Source organism: Salvia hispanica, chromosome 6, assembly GCF_029641045.1.
Source record: "Salvia hispanica isolate PSC_SH4W2 chromosome 6, Shi_PSC_v1, whole genome shotgun sequence".
Taxonomy (NCBI): domain Eukaryota; kingdom Viridiplantae; phylum Streptophyta; class Magnoliopsida; order Lamiales; family Lamiaceae; genus Salvia; species Salvia hispanica.
Genome location: NC_142697.1, coordinates 44,196,092 through 44,214,735, shown reverse-complemented (window position 1 = coordinate 44,214,735; position 18,644 = coordinate 44,196,092). Strand labels below are relative to the sequence as shown.

Genomic DNA, 18,644 nt, shown 5'->3' with positions numbered 1-18,644 from the left:
GGTACCATTGATGTTATTTTAATATTCTTATAGAGGTACCTCAAATGAAATTTTAATACTATTGATACTTGAAAGTTGAAACGATATAAAATTTAACACTTTACAATTTTCAAGGAAATAATTTATCTTCATGTCTACATGTTTAACACGAAAGCTAATATAATAATATTATATTATTATTTTTTAAAAAGTTTACTCTTCTTTATCCTCTCCAACGAGAACATCCATTTTTTACTTCTGCAATTTTGATACAAAAGTGCAGTTCAGCCCATTCTACCATTCCAATTTTGATTATTTACTCTCCAATAATATTAACTTGGTGAAGGCTGAAGAAGAGTTTTTAATAATTTTCAAATAGAAAAAAAAAAGTTCTCGAAAGGGGCTTAAGCCCTCCATCGAGAGAGAAGAGAAGAAGTGAACGGTCCTTTTTATTGAGAGTGAAGTTCAAATAGACAATAGGCAGAAGTGGCAGAGTGGAAAAGAGAATGGTTCATTCTAAAGATTAAAAAACCCTTCTACTGACATTTTGGTTAAATTTGAGTGGAAAAATAGCTTAAAATTATGTGAGTAGTGAAAAGGTCTTTCAAATGATATTAGGTTCATACATAAAGGTGTGTGACAATATTTTTGAAACTTAGGGGTGTCTAGCGTTTAAACCCCTATACATAGGTCCCAAATTTGTAACTTACTCTATTTGAAAAGACTGAAATGCTCTAGGTGGCATTTTGGAAAAAAAATGAGAGTGAGAAGGGCATGACCGACCGTAAAAAGTGAAAAATGACTCCAAATGATATTATATGCATACATAGAGGTGTCTGATGCATTTTTTTGAAACGTGGATACCTCCAACGTTCGAATGACAATACATAGGGGTGTTTTTTTAGTTCACTCTTAAAAAAAAAAAATAGTTTGACAAAGGCTTAAACCCCTGCTTGTTGATACATAGTGAATAAAAAAATTTATTTGCACGACAAAAAAATACTACTACTAGCAAAAATTCAACAATATTATAGTATGAATAAAAAAATAGTTTAGCAAGGGCTTAAGCCCATACTTAGAAATTAAAAATAACGTAAATTACGCCCAAAAAAAAAGTGTTTAACTAAATCCATATATACATAAGAAATTTTATAAAAAAATAGAAAAAATTAAAAATAACGTAAATTACGCCCCAAAAAAAAGTGTTTAACTAAATCCATATATACAAAGAAATTTTATAAAAAAATAGAAAATACGCCCACCGTGGGGCTCGAACCCACGACCACAAGGTTAAGAGCCTTGCGCTCTACCAACTGAGCTAGACGGGCTTGGTGCTTAAAAAAGAAAATATACTCTAATTAAAAGAAATCAAACGATATAAAAGTGTCTAATCAAATTACCATCTAAGTGTACTTTTAACTCTTTAGGCAAGAATTTGACTAGTGAATGGAGTGGAGTATTAAATAGCGACATGCTTGACTATATAAGTACAAAAATACATCATAATATTAACAAGGACATCTCCACAAGTTATATTTGAGCTGAGTTTATTTCTTGTAGTTAATGATAAATTTGATGCGTTACACATAACTTTATTATATTTATTGTTTGTAATTGTATATCCATCTATCTATTAAAAGATGATATCTCGTGTTGTTTCAATAGAAAAGGTTCACAAGATAGTCGATACCGACCAAAAGAAGATCTAAAATTGCTGTTCCGTTTGATTGAGAGCAAGAAGGTTAAACTAAATATGAAAAATGAGGTTGATTTGAGAAACATGGTAGCAACATTTCAAAAACCTCTTTCAGATTTGCTTCGCAATAATTCTACAACAACGTGTATTTAAGTTTAAAATGAACAAAAAAGTTTAAAATCCAGATTTTGAACCCATGCTTCATAAATCTTGACTAAAAGCTAATTTCTCAATGTGGTTGACAATCAAGGTCAATTAAACCTACATGTTTCATATCATGAATTATAGTCCCTAAAATAATTTTGATCTCTTCAAAGTTTACATGAGATTTATCTCCTGAGAGGAACAATCTGACCTTGTCCTTCACTGTGATCCAACTGCACCCGGGGCTCTTTTTCACACCTCTTAATCTTTTTGACAGTCTCATTTCTTCTTCGTCCCTCCTGTTCCCTGCAATGCCATATATATCCGACAACACCACATATGGAGTAGCATTATCTGGTTCGAGTTGGATGATTCTTTGAGCTGCAAGGTTTGCAAGATCAACACGCATGTGAACCCGGCGTGCACCAAGAAGAGCGCCCCAAACTCCAGCATGAGGCTCGACTGGCATTGTGTTGATCAAATTCAGGGCTTCGTCAAGAAGGCCAGCCCTGCCGAGCAAATCAACCATACAAGCATAATGATCAGGACCAGGGTCAAGTTTAAACAAATCCCTCATGGATTTGAAGTGATGCCGTCCCTCTGCTACAAGCCCTGAGTGGGTGCAAGCAGAGAGAACACCAAGAAGGGTAACCTCGGTGGGATTATGTCCTCCATCAACCAATTGGGTAAATAGATCAAGTGCTTCTTCTCCATATCCATTATGAGCAAATCCCATGATCATAGAATTGAATGAGATAATGTTGGGGTTGGTGATGGATTTGAATATCTTGTAAGCATCCTCTACAGATCCACATTTTGAATACATCGATACGAGGGCGTTTTGGATGGATAAATCATGCTCCATCACCAATTTAATAGCAAAATCATGTATTTGAAGGCCAAGGTTTAAAGATGCCAAATTTGCAGAAGCACTAAGCAGGCTACTTAATGTGAGAGGGTTTGGCCTGATTCCATCACAGATCATCTGACTGAAACGACGAAAAGCTTCTTCGTGTTCTTCATTATTCACAAATGCTGAAATAAGAGCTGTCCAAGCAACATCATCCGGTTTAGGCATTTTACTAAACAAAGCACTGCATTCTCCGGTCATGCCTCGGCTGGAGAAGCCGGTGATCAAGGTGGTCCACGAGACTTGATCTTTGGAATCCATCTTATCAAAAAGCTCGTTCGCCTCTTCAAGCATTCCAGCTTGAACATATCCATACAGAAGGGAATTCCAAGAAACTACATCCTTTTCACTCATCATATCAAACAGACTTCTTGCTTCATTGATAAAGCCAAACTTTGAGTACATTGCAATGACTGAATTACCCAAAAACAAATCATACTCGAATCCCAAACGAGACAAAAGGCCGTGCACTTGCCAGCCTTCTCTAACCCTACCAATTCTACCACATGACTCAAAAACCACAGTGAGAATGGTGGGCTCGACTCCCACCTCGCCATCCCTTCTCATTCGCAAAAACAAGCGAAAACCATCCTCGAAGCGACCCTTTTTCATGTATCCATCAACCATACAACACCAAGTGAACTCATTCTTCCTCTCTTCCATCAAATCAAAAAACTCCCTAGCCTCATCAACTCTCCCTCTCTTGCAAAATCCATCCACCATTAAGCTCCAAGAAACAACATTTTTCTCACTCATGCGGTCGAAAATCCCAACAGCCTCATCCAATCTCCCAATCTTCAAATACCCATTCATCAGCACGTTCGAGCAGAACGGATCCCTCCACCCCAATGGCGCGGCGTTATACAGCTTCTCAGCATGATCAAACCTACCCTCATTAACCAATCCCATCACCATCACCGAGAAAGACACGGCATTTCGCTCCGGCATCCTCAGGAACAATCTAAGAGCCTCTCCCACACCATCCACTCTATTCATATTTTTCACGTAAGCAGTGATCATCGCATTCCACGTCGCTACAGTTCGTTGAGGCATTTCGTCGAACACTTTCCGGGCGGCTGCGATTTCACCGTTGGCCGCGTAAGCAGAGAGCATGGCGGTGTAGGTAACAACGCTTTTCTCCGGCATGCGGCGGAACAAAGACTCGGCCGCTGCAATGTCTCCGATTCGGCCATACTTTGTTATTTGAGAGTTGCAGCTGACAAGATTAGTGTTGGTTTTGGTGATTTGGGAGTATGGTCGAAGAGGGAAACGAATGTTGCGCAGAGATTTACACAGATATAGATGATTACAAGTGGGTTCCTTCAAAGCCAACATGAAAATGGTGCGCTTCGAACTTCACGTCTACACACAGAAAAAGTGGTTGAATTTGTGAGTAAAATTAGTTACTGTCACTCTCATTTACCCAAAAATAAATAAATGTAATCAAACATCCCAAAATATTTAAATATTTAATGATGGACGAAAAGTATAATTCATTAAAGTGATTATTTCGTTTGGATAAAATAGACAAACTGAGAAAGTTCAAAATAAATTTTTTATACAAGTACTTTCCATGTTAATTAAGTCATTTTATTTTATTACGAGAAGTTATTACTTTCCATGTTAATTAAGTCATTTTATTTTATTACGAGAAGTTACATATTAACTGAGTCATTTCTATTTTGGCAAAATAAAATCCTCATATTTATGAGAAGTTACTTTATTTTTTTTTTCTCTTCTACTCTTTTACTTTATTTTTTTTCTTTATTCAACATGCACTTAACACACTGTTTTTAAACTTTGTGCTGAAAGAAATGTTTTTATTAACAAGTTACGGAGGGGTATCAGTCTTCTTGAAAATCTGAGCTGGAATACAAATGAAAAAATAAAATTCTTCTAGTTGAAAATTTTGTATTCATACAAACAGCTTCAAATGCAAAGTTGTGTGGATGAAACACCCAAACATTTCTGTATTTGGTTTTTATCAAAACAACATTGTATAAGTATAACAGATCTACAAGAATCCTGTCTCTGCATTTTCAAGCATGCTCTCAGACACCTGGATGATGTCTCTCTCTGCAGGTTTCAAAGAAACGTTACAAAACCATGTCACCGGCCGAAACTGCTCTATCACCGGTCTGGCAATAGTTTCCACCGGGCAGGTTTTCCGTCTGATCATTGTCCTTCAACTTCAACGAGTGATCATCTGAAGCCGGCGCTGGAGGCGAAATGGCTGGACTTGAAACGACCAAACTGGCATCTGTAACTGCAGAATCTACGGATGATGAAAGCGACTCATTATCTGTGGAATCCGAATCTACTGGCATATCGCCCTTCGGCTTTCTTATTTTCCTAGATAATGAGTGCTTCAACTCGCGAGCAGATCTTCCAGCGTGTTTTAAAATGCTCTTAGCCATGTCCTTGCCGTTCCTATGGCTGGGGCTCTCTGGAAGGATTTCTTCAAGCGACTCTCTGCCATCGCCTTTCAGAGTCTTGGATGACGGAGGGTGCACCTCTTTCTCATCACCTTTAGGAGTCGTGGAAGGTGGGGACACGAGGGAGTCGTCTATTATCAACTTGACACCCCCTTTCTTGAGGTTAGATGCCCTGATGTTGAAATTATCTTGGGAGGGGTGTTCGGATTCTCTAGGCGAGCTCATCTTGTCAGAATCTCTGCGTCTGAATACTGAACCGATCTTTTTTAAACCCCTCTTGACCGGATTACCTGAACGCGACTTGTTAGAATCCGAGCTCTCATCAGTGCTGCTGCTCTCGTTCTGACCAGAAATCCTTCCACCGACTGAATCACCACCCTCTCCTTGAATTTGTCTGCTAATTTCACGATGTTTGCTCTTCTTCCCCTTCCTCGGCTCCCAGACTTGTGTGACCTCTCTGCCTGGATGGTGGATCCAAATCCCAGTCTCCAACTGCCCTTCAACGTCAATTGGGTCAAACCTATCTGCGACTTTTGGGGATTTGTCTGATATTGTAGATGAGAACGATCCTCTGTAAGATGAGTCATCTGCGAAGGAGGCTCTCCTTTTGTCACCACAGGCATCATCTTTCCCTTTATCACCACCAACATCTTCTTCATCGGGTGAAGACTCTGTAACCTGTTTTAGTAATCAGTGCGTTCAGCAGCTCGAAATGATATGACATCGACTATTGCAGTAAAAAATGAATAACGCTATACTAGCAGTTCCTTGTCAACGGATTAAAACCATTTATGCATACCACTGGAAGATCAAACTACATTCCAATTATTGCAAATTCATGGCCTAGTTTCTGCAGCAGAACTAAATAGAATATGCAATCACGTTTCAAGTGATTCGACTTAGACACTCACAGTTGAACTGCAACTCCGTTTCCAATTTATGCGTGTCCACAAAATAGCCCCATTTTCACTTTCAGACATAATCCCTTAGCACAACGCTTCCTGTTATACTTTTTTTTCTTTTACATATTACAAAGGACAAAGTAGGATAATTATTGAGTTAACCAAGTAAAAGTTAGCACATTAGTCAAGAAACAATGTTCCCACATTACCCAAATGGCCAAAACAGCATCCTCTCAGACTATAAACCCTCAAATTTACCAAATAGAATCTTGATTTTAAGGTATATTTCATGTGTGGTTAACGATTAATGATTAAAGAAATACCTTTCCAGTTAAATTGTTCACGGTTATAGCAAGACGCAATCTTCCTGTCTTTATATTCTTGAGAGGTAACCACAAGTCGAATCTCTGGCCATCCCGATATTCATTGATGTTTGCGCAACAATCTCTGCAACAATGGCAAGACCATTTTATAAAGCTGAAAGCTATAAATTGACACACAAAGCCAGTCAGGCCACACTCTTATATATGAATCATCATGCATGCAACATGAAGAACAACCAGGTGCAATTTTTTAGTGGGGCGTAAATACAAAGAAAAGGAAATATGAAATATGCATGGCTACAAGATTAAATAATTAGATAAAGAAAGCAACAGAATAACCCTGAAACATCAAGAAAACTAAATCTCCTGAAACAAACGATCTAAAAGCTGTAGCATACACATAATCAAGGAATAAAGTTGGAAGAGAACACACCCCATCATGTCATCAAATATGTGGTCCTTATCACGAACTTCAATATGAAGCATGTTATCTGATTCCCATGTGAAGATAGGAATCTTGAATTCCTCATGCCATTTTGGTGACAAAGTTTTCTTCTGAGTCCTAGTTCGAAATTTATAAGGTCCCAACTGTCCTTTAACATATGGATCAGCCAATCCTGGAAATCAAACCTGAGTTTGAACCAGTATATCTTGTGAAAATACTAGAAGAAACAATCAAAACTAACCGTTTAAGTCCGATGGGATCATTTCAGTGGCTTCAAGAACTGCCACGGTAACAAACGCTACAGGTTCCTTTGCGTCAACAGAGAACCAATTTTCTAACATGCAAAAGAAAAGATTAATGAATAATTGAACTCAGAAGATACAAGATAAGTTACATAAAACTATCACAATATCAATGCACTCAATCCAGAAAATGTACCATCACACACTTTTTATTAGTAGTAGAAGGTTATTGCAGAGCCAGAATGGAAACCAGGAATTCGGAATCGTTTTACCAAATTTCAGTAGGAAATCTTCATCTTCAAACTCGAAGCAAAAACATACTCCATTAACTAGATTTTACGGAATAATTCCACCAGTCTACACTTCAAGTCAGTTGGAGGATAGGGTCTATGTTCAATATGATGACACCATACTATGCACCAGTTCTTGATTTTCTAAGGTATAGTTGTTTGACAACTCAAAATAAATGATATCATGCTTGACAACAAAGGATTCTCCTGATGAAACATTTACAAAAACTTCACTGTATTCTAGGTGAGTTCCATGCACTAATTAAAGCTTTAAGATCAAAATAAGGAGATAAACCAGTCACTCAAGCTCATGAGATTTAGAGTAATAATGTAGGTAACTAAAACCTTACTACCCAAGAAAATGAGTTCAATGGCTATATAAGGACATAAATACCTGGTTTAGGTGACGCAAATTTTTCAACATCAACCACCAGCATATTAGGCTGCAGAAATTACAGCAAAGCTAGCAAATCAATTGGCATCCTAAACTCACTAATACTTACAGAGGAAAGAAACCAAAAAATATGCTATTCAAGCGTGCATGTGGCCTAAAAGAGAAAGAAGTGAAAATATGCTTATAATAGAATACTTTCAGCAGTACAAAGCATAAAGGAACATCATCTCACCTCCACTAGAGTTTGTTCAAAGACGAGGGCCAAAAGATTATCCTAGCACAGAAAACGGATATTAGCATATGAAGCTCCATGCAAGCATGCATGCCTGTCTATGTGTGTTTCTCAGTGAGTGAGAGAGAGTTATGAACTGATAACTTAGCTATGTACTTACTATCCAGCCAGCTATCCCAGGAAGTTCTGTAACATCAAGACCATGAGTGAATAGAGGCTTCACAGTCATCTGAAAATATGGTGGTGCAGAAAAGCACACACGCAAGCGACTAATAAAAGGCCATCCACGCCGGAACTTAACTCCAACCAATACCTGCAAGAAACATCTTAATTACTTCTTTAGTTCAGAAGAGATAGGATGGTCACAACATCAAATGACCTCATCTTACCTTTCCTTCAACATGCATTCCTAACATATGCAATTTAGTATGCATTCCAAAACCCAATCTCTTCCTTAGTTTCACACCAAGTATAGCGCTCATATCATCCGCAGTACGGAAATTCATACCCAGTTCAAGAACCTGCAGATAATTAACACAAATACCACCTTCTCAGGAACATAACCCAACCTATTCGTGTTTCTCATCAGTAATCAGTCTTGCTTACCAAGTGGTCATCGCCATTGGATTGATGAAGAACCCTGATTTCAGTAAACCTTGGAGGGGATCTTCCCAAGTAAAGATGCTGAAGCTCGACATCTTTCTGTATGTAGGCAAACCAGAACTATCATTAGCAAGCACCACACCATCCAGAACACGCACGACTCCAAATTATGATTCAAGTAAAGAAACTATGATCATGCTATAAAATGGGGGTTATTCCAAGTCATACCACTGTCCAAGGCTTGTACTTTTTCAAGAACCACGGGAAAATAGGAAGAAGAATTTTCTGAGAAACAATCTCTTCCATGCAGACGGACCATATCTTCTCAATAGCATGATTTAACCATCTAAGAGACTCGGAATCTGTAAGCAGCTACGCAGTCACAGAAAACAACCTTTACACAATGTATATCATAGATTTCACTCCTATAAATCAAGGGGAAATGAACCAAAAAAGGGACAAAATAATAAGGAAAAATTCTTCCTGGTCCCTCACTAGAGAGAAATACCATCAAGAGCATCTCTTAGACTCTTTCTCTTTTTTCTATTAACAGGTCAAGTCAACCTCATAGACCAAAACTACAAAAAAGTGTGTTTATACCAAAATTGAAAGGGAAGAAAAACTCAACAGCAGAAAATGAAAATGAAAATGAAAGATGTTATCATTCAATAGGAACTGGAAATTACCCGTCTCTGATCGGACTCTCTCTTCTCCTCAAACTGCATCTTCTTTCTCAATTTCATCACATATAATTCATGAACCTTCAAAATCAACCAAAAATTAATCACCGCCTATCCCAACGCGGCACGAAGATCGCACAAAGCTGAATAGAAAAACCTTACCAAATAGAGGTATATGAGAGAGAGGAAATACGCAATTGGATGGCACCAGTTGAATGAATTCAGAAACCAGAGCACAATCAGCACAATGCACACATGATGCAACAGCGTCGAGTCGAGAACACTACCCATAATCCCTCCCTCTGCCTCTCCCGATTAAAACTCAAATCAATTCAGAAATCTCACACACTAAATTAACAAACAAAAAATCCATCAAACTCCTCCGCTCCATCGTTCATGTAGGTAGGGCCCACCGCCGACTCCAAACACACGATCAATCGACGCAATGAGTCAACTGCGGATGCGGCGTAATAAACGGCGGCGAAATTTTATTCCTCCGGCGCGACGGCGTCGTATGAGAAAGCGGCGCTGGAAACTTGATTACAATATGGAATTTTGCTTGATTGAGATATGGATTGATTGATTGCAGCAGAGATTTATGAGAGAAGAGTGCGTGTGCGAATGCAGTTGCAGAGGGAGGTTTGATTTCTCGGTTTCCGTTATGCTTCTCAATGAATATACAAATGTGGAGTCATACACGCTTTTACTATATAAATTAATTTCCATAAAATTAATTTATGTAAATCTTAATAAATATTTAAAGTAAAAAACGATGATTTATATGTTTGGTGATTCTCAAAATCTGTGGACTGGCCTGACTAATTACTAAATTTAGAGGATTATTTTTGGAAATTTTCAAATCCATAATGATTTTAGTCGATTTATATTTAATATGTGTGCATTAGAATTTGAGTAATGCAATGTAAACAAACGAATTCATAATTTAAGTAACCGAATTATTCTAAATATATTTTAAATTTTAGAGTATTAGATGGGACACTATAATATAAACAAACTCAAATTTTTAAGGTTTGGATTACGAATATTTAACTTGGTAGAATCTTAATCTAATTAACTCGTATTCGTTTAGTCTGTGATTCAAGTAAGGTTGATCTGAAATCCGATTAATGTAACATTGATATTCCCTAGTAGTAACGAAACTGAGTAAAACTCATAAGATATTGCACCTTGATGATAAATAAATTAATTCATAATAGTATTAGTTATCAGTAATTTATTGAGCCTAATCTATAACTGAAATGATTAATATTGCACCTTGATGATAGATAAATTAATCCATTGTAGCTATCTATAATTCATCCAGCCTAATCTAAAATTGTAAAGAAAGTAGTATAAACTTTCAAAGAACACTTCTCTGGAATGGGACTATATATAGAGACATATAATGGAATAAATGTATATGTATAGTTTTCAATTATAACTAACAAATATTTTATGATTGAATATGTTTTGATGGATTTTGACATGGGCATTTATGAGTTACAAATATAATTATGTGTTTTAAATGTAAACAAGTCAAATACAAACGTGACAAGTTTAATGCAACGCAGTTCAATTAATAAAATACAGTATGTCATTTATAATCAATAAATGGAACTTTGAGTCATCTTAAAGATAAATACTCTAAAAATTATTATCTCTTTAAAAATAATATATGTGACCAGTGACCGTCTAAAAAGCAATATAAGTCACCAATATTAACTTTAAAATAATAAAATACACAATTTATTTATTTGTAATATTTTTATATCAAATGAAAAAATACGTATGATATTAGGATCTTTAATTTAAAATGCATATTGCATATGATTTTGACAAAAATAAAATGTAGATATTTGACATTGAATCATCATAATTTCACATGACCATCTTATTGATAATTCATTTGATTTTTACGTATGATCCCAAATACCTCAAAACTCAAACGTCAATTTATATATACCTGGAGTAAGATTTAGTTACATAAAATTGCACTAATTAGTAACAAAAGTTGTTTGGACAAGTCAATACTTATATAGGGAAACTTTTTCTTTTAATGTGAAATAAAAGAGTGCGTGCTAGTGAAGAAATGAAAAGCATGATCAGAAAATTTGTGTAGTTGGTATATAAAGAGACATATGCATGATTATATAAATAAATATCTTTTAGATATTGAGTAATTTGTTCGAAGTCCGACAAAGCTGAATATTGAAGAATTCAAAGTCAGCAATTTAAATTATATATTACTATGACGAGTTAATTTATTTTTACTTTCTAAAAAGGTGCAAGAATTTCAAATAAATTATTTAAAAATAAACATCAATTTCGTTTTCCACTTCAAAATCATGGTTGAGTTGAAACTAAGTGAAATTAACACCATGCTAGATGTTAATAATTCACCTATTCTCACAACTTTTGACAATCATATACTCTACAAAAAAGGTGAAATATCATTTTCCTATTAACACAACTGCCAAAAAGTTTTTATTATAAGTATAATACTTTATCCGTTCCATGTTAATAGAGTCATTTTTCTATTCTGGTAAGTTTCAAGTTAATTGAGTCAATTCCATTTTTAGCAAAATGTAATTCTCTTTTTTATTTTATTTTCTCTTACTTTATTCACCATCCATTTAACACACTATTTATAAACTTTGACCAAAAAGAAATGTCTTTATCAAAATGGAACGGAAGGAGTACATTATAAGTTTGGGTTCATATGACCAAATTAATCAATAATGAGGTATTTTGCAAATAACCAATTAGCATAAAACTACCTAACTTAGCTTTCAACGAATAATGTGTATCTGACTTTGACGATTCCATAACAAATCAAAATCTATTCGTCACTACCAACTATTTGTTTCATTTTATTTTATTTGCCGGGGGACTTTCCGTCTAGGTTTATGTAGAATATTGAACTTTGGCAGAATAACTAGATTATTCTTATATCATTATAGAAATTAGAAAAGAAAGTTTATCATTCGTTCACTTTGGTGAAAGTCTTTTTTTGATAATTGAAAATTGGTAAAAAGGAATTTATATCACAGTTTTTTCCATATGTTCACATGTTATGTAGAGTGCATCATTTTCCTTAGAAGACAAAATTTTCCAGAGTGACTAATTTTTCCTTCTTTTCGATATAATTAGTGATAGTCGTATAATTTTAAAGTATTGTGTGACAATATTTTCTTATATTTTTTTTCTGTAGCGAATATATGTAAAAAAATATTGTGACAATAAGAGAACGATTAATCCTTATTACTATCAAAGACTAGTGTATATTTATTTGTTGTTCTTGAATTAGCGCTATTGTCATAATTAATTTGAATCGAATGTCGCATTATTAGATGGCTCAATTTCTTATTTAGCCAATTTCTATTTTTATTTCATGTACCATATATCTTATGTATTAATGTAAGATGTCCACTAAATTGTTGTGCATATCTTATTCATATATATTCAACGTACATCTTTGCGTAAACATATTGTGAAGAAAAAAATAATCCACGGGATATATAATATGTCAAAATATAGTTTGATGTTGATATGGTTTAAGGTAAAAATTAGTCCAAAAAAATAAAAATGCAAGAACATGGCAATGTGAGGTATAATAATTGCTTGACGAGGAGCCCAAAAATGCAAGAACATGGGTTGAGTTTGACTTAACAAAAAATTAAAGAGAAATATTTAAATATGATGAAATTCGGCGAACCTTGTAATTATGGTCAATGCAAGTAAGCTAAATCAAAGGACATTATTATTATTATGCACAGTGAAGAATACATTCTTACTTTTTTCTAGATATTCCGTAACTGTGTCATCATATAGTCTACATTTATTTTTAAAATAATAAACCCCTAATTTCAGTGACATGGTCGTTGGTAATTATGTCAAAGTACAATTAAATGGGGTACCCATTGAAACCTTAAATTATTATTTATCACGACATTGTACTACTTGACAAGAATTAATGGAGCAGTTGCATTTCAACATTTGTTGAGCAGAATCAACATATGAAATAATTAATAATTTGCATCATTAGGAGCCTAGGAGGTCAATATTAGTGTGTAATTATTTATTTATTGGCCGTTTTGTTAATTGGACGGTATCGTAATTCGTAATCGTGGAAAACTGGATTTTACTCGACTAATCCCATCTAATCTTCTGGTCCAATAAATAAATAAAATAAACACTATTGAAGTAGACGAACTTAGAATACTTTATAATGCAAATGGAAATTATTTAGTAGTAATGATAATTGGCCGAAATTGTAATTTCTTTTCAAGTTTTAGTTCATTGGAAAATAACCACTGAAACGACCTAACATGTTATGTACTGCGTCAACCCAATTAGAGTTCATCAATCTCAATCAAAATTTATTGATTTTAATAAGAAAATAATCTTTGATAATTTTTTCAATGACAATTAATTAGTAAGGACGTATACACCACACACTTAGATGCATCAAGTAATCGAGTGTGTCCCCCCTTTTTTCTAATTAGGACGAGTTTCGGACGAGAAAAGGGAATAGTAATCGACGAAATGCTCCAAATTGTAATTGGAATAAATCAAACAGTGTTCAAAATTTCAAAATACTAATACATTTTTGCATGGAAGTATGTTTTTCATGCGAATAATGATTACAATACTGGATAACCACGTCATATTTAATCCTGATGTAATATGCTTATCGGCTATATTTAACTTCATGGTCATATTACTCAATATCATGAATAAGATAATTTTTTTTAGCGAACCACTATGTATCCTGATTGAATACTGTCCGATTGGGAAGTAAGGGCCCTTGGAATTATGGTTTCAATACTACTCCCTGCGTTACATAGTAAATGAGTCATTTTGCCATTTTGGTACGTTCCATTGTAATAGAGTCATTTCTCTTTTTAGTAAAAGTCAACACATTTTTCCACACCTATTTTACTCTCTCTTACTTTTTTCTCTCTCCATCTCTCTACCTTTTTCATTTTCCATTTTATTCTCCCTTTATCCTTAACTCATCTAACACAATTTTTTTTAATTTTCGTGCCGAAAAGAAATGTCTCCATTGCTATGGAATGGAGGGAGAGTGAGCTAAAGAAGTTGCAAGGACGTGTTTGGGCTGAGCATTTGCTATTAAATTTTAATAGGCCATAAAAAGCCCACGATCTTATTTGGACCCATTGTTTAGTAAAATAAAATTGTCACCAGATTATAGATTTATCTTTCTTTTTTTCGGCGAAAATTGTTAAATTAGATCATCTTTTATGCAGAAACGAAATAGGATGTTGATTTTCCTATCGATCGAGATCCAATTCCAAATTAAATTGGACTCATTAACCTTCGATTAATCATTTGTTTGACTTCTCCAAAAATTGTCTAAAAATGAAGTAGGATTGTTAAAAATCCGCGCAAAAAAAATAGGGTGAATTTTGTCTCACGATCCGGATTTTGTACATGGAAACTGCCATTTTATTTGACAGCGATTTTAAAACCGACAGCATCCCTGCACTGGGGGATTTGGCTCTTGTATTCGTCACTCTTCAACCAATGGAGTAATCCCAAGCAACCACTCCAAATTCCCAATTCGCCAAATCATTGCAAGCCCTAAATTCAATTTTTTTATCCATTCTTTATTGATTTATCTAGTCACGCGCCATCACCACGCACTTCGAGTGCAGATAGGATTACTTCATACAATATTGGAAGCTGACAAAGCTTGATCGATGTAATCGCCCCACATTTTGGTATTTAAATTGAAACCCCATTCACCTAACAAGAAATGTTGTCCAAATTCCAATTCTTGAAAGCATCAGCCACATTTTTTGCCCCCACACCTCCAAAGAGGCATTCTTTCCACCAGATTGTTTCGTTCAGGGCGAAGCTGGGATCGCGGATGGGGTCGGCTTCCTATACGACGTCGTCTAAGTTGCTTTTTCGGCAGCTTTTTGAGAAGGAGTCGTCCACCTACACCTACCTTCTCGCCGATGTTTCTCACCCGGATAAACCGGCTCTGGTTCGCTTCTTATTTGACTTAATTCATTGAATTTTTGTGTGTTTGTGTTAATTGGTCTCTCTATTTATTTTAGTTGAAATTACACTGTTTTCTCCTTCAATAATTGTATTATACTACCTACCCTACTGGACTGGACCACTTTGAGGAAATGGATGGCTTAAAAAGTGACTATGGCTTGTTTTTCTTTGCCTTACTTTTGCAGCTTCTGATTTTCTGTTTCTTTCCTGGCAAAAAAGCAATGGCTTTATGCAAATTTTGCTCTTATCTTACTGGAAAATTGATTGTAGTTTTGTGGTTTTGTGTGTATGTTAGGATTCTGGATTATGAAGATTAAGGTCTGTTTGTGTTGTTGGTAATACAAAAGAATGTGATGCATATGATCAGAGTTTCCTTTATACTATTATATAGAGCTTTCTGGCTTTCTGTACTTGTGTTTCGTAATATTCGTGCAGTTGGTAGACCCCGTGGATAAGACCGTGGATAGGGATGTGTCTCTTGTGAAAGAGTTGGGTTTGAAGCTAATTTATGCAATCAACAGTCATGTACATGCAGATCATGTCACTGGCACTGGCTTGCTGAAGGTTAGTCATGTCCTAAGTGTTTGTATTCTCCAAATGCCAACACTTCTTTTGTGTTTCTCTTTCTCTTTGCAAAATCTTAAATGGGATGGAATTCTAAGTATTTTGTGGCTTCATCATTTTTTTTACTTCCACTTGACGTGGTTATGTCCTGCAGAGTAAGGCTCCGGGTGTGAAATCTATCATTTCAAAGGCAAGCCAAGCGAAAGCTGACCTTTTTGTTGAACCTGGCGACAAAATATGTTTTGGGGATCTCTTTCTGGAGGTATAGTATTCCATATATTTGTATGTACCACAAGCTACATAATGTGATGTAAACCCGGATGTATGCAATTGATGAAGTAGCATGCAGTTTGTTTGAATGTAAGGGAGTTAACAACTCAAGTTTTAGCTTGGCCATTTGGTATCTCGTGCCAGTTTACTTTCGTAATCACATGGCACACTGTGTTTGTATCTTTAGCTTTGCAAGAAGTATGCTCTAGATATTCACATATATTTTATCAAGAAACTCCCATTGGTTGATGAAGTTGCTGTTATCCTGGCCTTACTTTGATAAAATGTAAATTGAAGTGTTGGACTCACTCTGAGAGAGTTGGTCTTAGAATTGCTTGTGACTTTGTCTGTTTAGTAGCTGTATATTGCATTGTGTGATCTTTTCTATCACCTGACTTGTAGATTTTATCTTTTGCATCACCCTCCTATAGTCCTATAATATTGTCATTTGCAGGTGCGTGCAACCCCTGGTCATACGCAAGGTTGTGTTACTTACGTCACAGGTGATGGGCCTGATCAGCCTCAGCCAAGAATGGCCTTTACCGGTGATGCTTTATTAATTCGTGGATGCGGCAGGACAGATTTTCAGGTACCTTTTTCTCCACTATAAGCATGTGCACCAAGCTGATCCTCATGGTGAAGCATTCTCAACCTCAAATCAAAGTTGTGTGCTCTCATTACCCCAAACTCGGACCAATTTCTTTGATCACAAGTTTTAATCACATGAGGCTGGTGGTCCACACAAGGGATGCTTACACCAATATCCTCATTTTGTGCGCAGGGTGGAAGTTCCGATCAGCTTTATGACTCAGTTCATTCTCAGGTAAGAATACTGAACAAATATCATAATTCAGAAACATAATTGAGATTTTGTTTTCTGATACTCTCCGACTATTTGGTCATTGTAGATCTTTACATTGCCTAAAGATACGTTTGTGTATCCTGCTCATGACTACAAGGGATTCTCAGTAAGTATACATCCAACATTTGTTGCCTTTTCTCAATGCATAGTTGCTTACATACGTGCTTGTGTTCCACTAGGCGAGCACTGTCGGAGAGGAGATGCAGTATAATGCCCGCCTCACGAAAGATAAGGTTATTTCGAATAAAATCGCCACTCCATTGATTTTTTTCACATCTCTCCATTGCATAACATTAGTTTATTCACTAATACATTTGATTTCTGGTGTTGTTCAGGAAACATTCAAAAACATAATGGCAAGTAAGTATTGCTGATAAACTCAAATTCATCATATCAGCCAGTTTCAAGAAGTGCTGATAAACTCAATTTATATTTTGCAGATTTGAACTTGTCATATCCCAAAATGATAGACATAGCCGTCCCTGCCAACATGGTTTGTGGTTTGCAAGATGTTGAAGCCAAAGTTGCCTTATAATTTGTGAAATGAGTCTTGTAATCTCTGTCTGAAGATCATTGTTGTGAAAAAAATGCTGAATAAAGTTATGATATGAGACTGAAACATGAAATATTTGTTGGATTATATAACTACTTATTCATTCAAAATATTGATTGTCATCCCGATTTATAATTTCATCACTAATTTTGCATGGTATTGTGATTAGTTTTGTACATTTTTATGAACTCATTTTCTTTACATATGCTTTCTTTATCTTCCTGACTATGCATTTAATTTGTTCTTGCAATATGTTTGAAGCAATTTTAATTCGATAGTGATGCTTGTAACCAAAAAAACCTATGCTATTTCTAAAGTAGATTTCTTTATTAAATTAGTTTTATTTCATTGTCTGATCATTTCTTAAAAGAAAAAAAATCGATAATACTATATTACAGCAACAATTGGACAAAAAAAATGCCAATAAGAGAATAAAAAAGATCACACGATTTTCAAATTGTATCTTTGTGCAATACATGCCACACAAAAATATTATCAAAAAATATTTTATTGATGTTCTAAATCATAATAATATTTTCGTAATAAACCCAGCGACATTAATGAGTAGTACTTTATTGAATCGAGCAGTACTAAAATCATTAAATCAACATCTATATGTTTTTTTGTTATATTCATTGGTTGTTGTATAGTTATCTAAATAACACGATTTCACAAGGAAATACCTATTGATTCGATGAATAACTGATCATAAGTAAAATTTTATAAATCCAATTTTTTTTTCGGTAGTAATGATGAAATTATGTATTATTGGTAGCATATGAAAATGAAATTAATGCCACAATTATATAAGTAAAGCTGTAAAAGTCTAAAGTATTCAAGTGTCTTAATATGTATGTGTACATATTTTATAAAAAAATATGAAACTAATAATCATGTCATAAAAAATAAAAAATACACTACATATTTTAGTAAAATTTAATACTATCACACGATTGCATCCGAACATGATTTTCTTTTAAATTAATTAATTACATATACCGTATACGTACAACAATATTAGTGTGTTAAAATTGAACTTTTGTTATTGTGAGAACTTGAAAGTAAAATGTTCTATAAAGTTATTACCAAA

The 18,644-nt window shown here is 35.0% G+C and overlaps 3 protein-coding genes and 1 non-coding gene across 5 annotated transcripts; 1 reads left to right on the top strand and 3 right to left on the bottom strand.

Moving 5' to 3' along the window:
• Positions 1-1,234: 1,234 nt before the first annotated feature.
• Positions 1,235-1,307, bottom strand: TRNAK-CUU (transfer RNA lysine (anticodon CUU)). The gene has a single exon. It is a non-coding gene; the product is annotated as a tRNA-Lys (tRNA).
• Positions 1,308-1,848: 541 nt separating this feature from the next.
• Positions 1,849-4,135, bottom strand: LOC125204940 (Tetratricopeptide repeat (TPR)-like superfamily protein). The gene has a single exon (XM_048103714.2). It carries the CDS (start codon positions 4,062-4,064, stop codon positions 1,905-1,907), a length of 2,160 nt encoding a protein of 719 aa, XP_047959671.2. The 5' UTR covers positions 4,065-4,135; the 3' UTR covers positions 1,849-1,904.
• Positions 4,136-4,607: 472 nt separating this feature from the next.
• On the bottom strand, positions 4,608-9,937 carry LOC125207562 (C2 domain-containing protein At1g53590). The gene is made up of 12 exons (XM_048106953.2): positions 9,438-9,937; positions 9,282-9,356; positions 8,824-8,967; positions 8,599-8,694; positions 8,382-8,513; positions 8,153-8,305; positions 7,993-8,034; positions 7,761-7,809; positions 7,076-7,168; positions 6,823-7,006; positions 6,390-6,513; positions 4,608-5,842 (listed from the first exon to the last, which is right to left on the bottom strand). Exons 1-12 carry the CDS (start codon positions 9,564-9,566, stop codon positions 4,826-4,828), a joined length of 2,238 nt encoding a protein of 745 aa, XP_047962910.1. The 5' UTR covers positions 9,567-9,937; the 3' UTR covers positions 4,608-4,825.
• Positions 9,938-14,822: 4,885 nt separating this feature from the next.
• Positions 14,823-17,694, top strand: LOC125204024 (persulfide dioxygenase ETHE1 homolog, mitochondrial). 2 transcript variants are annotated; one of them, XM_048102563.2, is made up of 9 exons: positions 14,823-15,288; positions 15,741-15,869; positions 16,024-16,131; positions 16,594-16,728; positions 16,921-16,962; positions 17,048-17,107; positions 17,181-17,234; positions 17,337-17,361; positions 17,442-17,694. In XM_048102563.2, the coding sequence occupies exons 1-9, from the start codon at positions 15,055-15,057 to the stop codon at positions 17,534-17,536; spliced, it is 882 nt and encodes a 293-aa protein (XP_047958520.2). In that variant the 5' UTR covers positions 14,823-15,054; the 3' UTR covers positions 17,537-17,694. The 2 variants fall into 2 exon arrangements, with proteins under 2 accessions (XP_047958520.2, XP_088916484.1); XM_089060358.1 differs by lacking the exon at positions 14,823-15,288 and adding an exon at positions 15,322-15,623.
• The last annotated feature ends 950 nt before the right edge of the window (positions 17,695-18,644 follow it).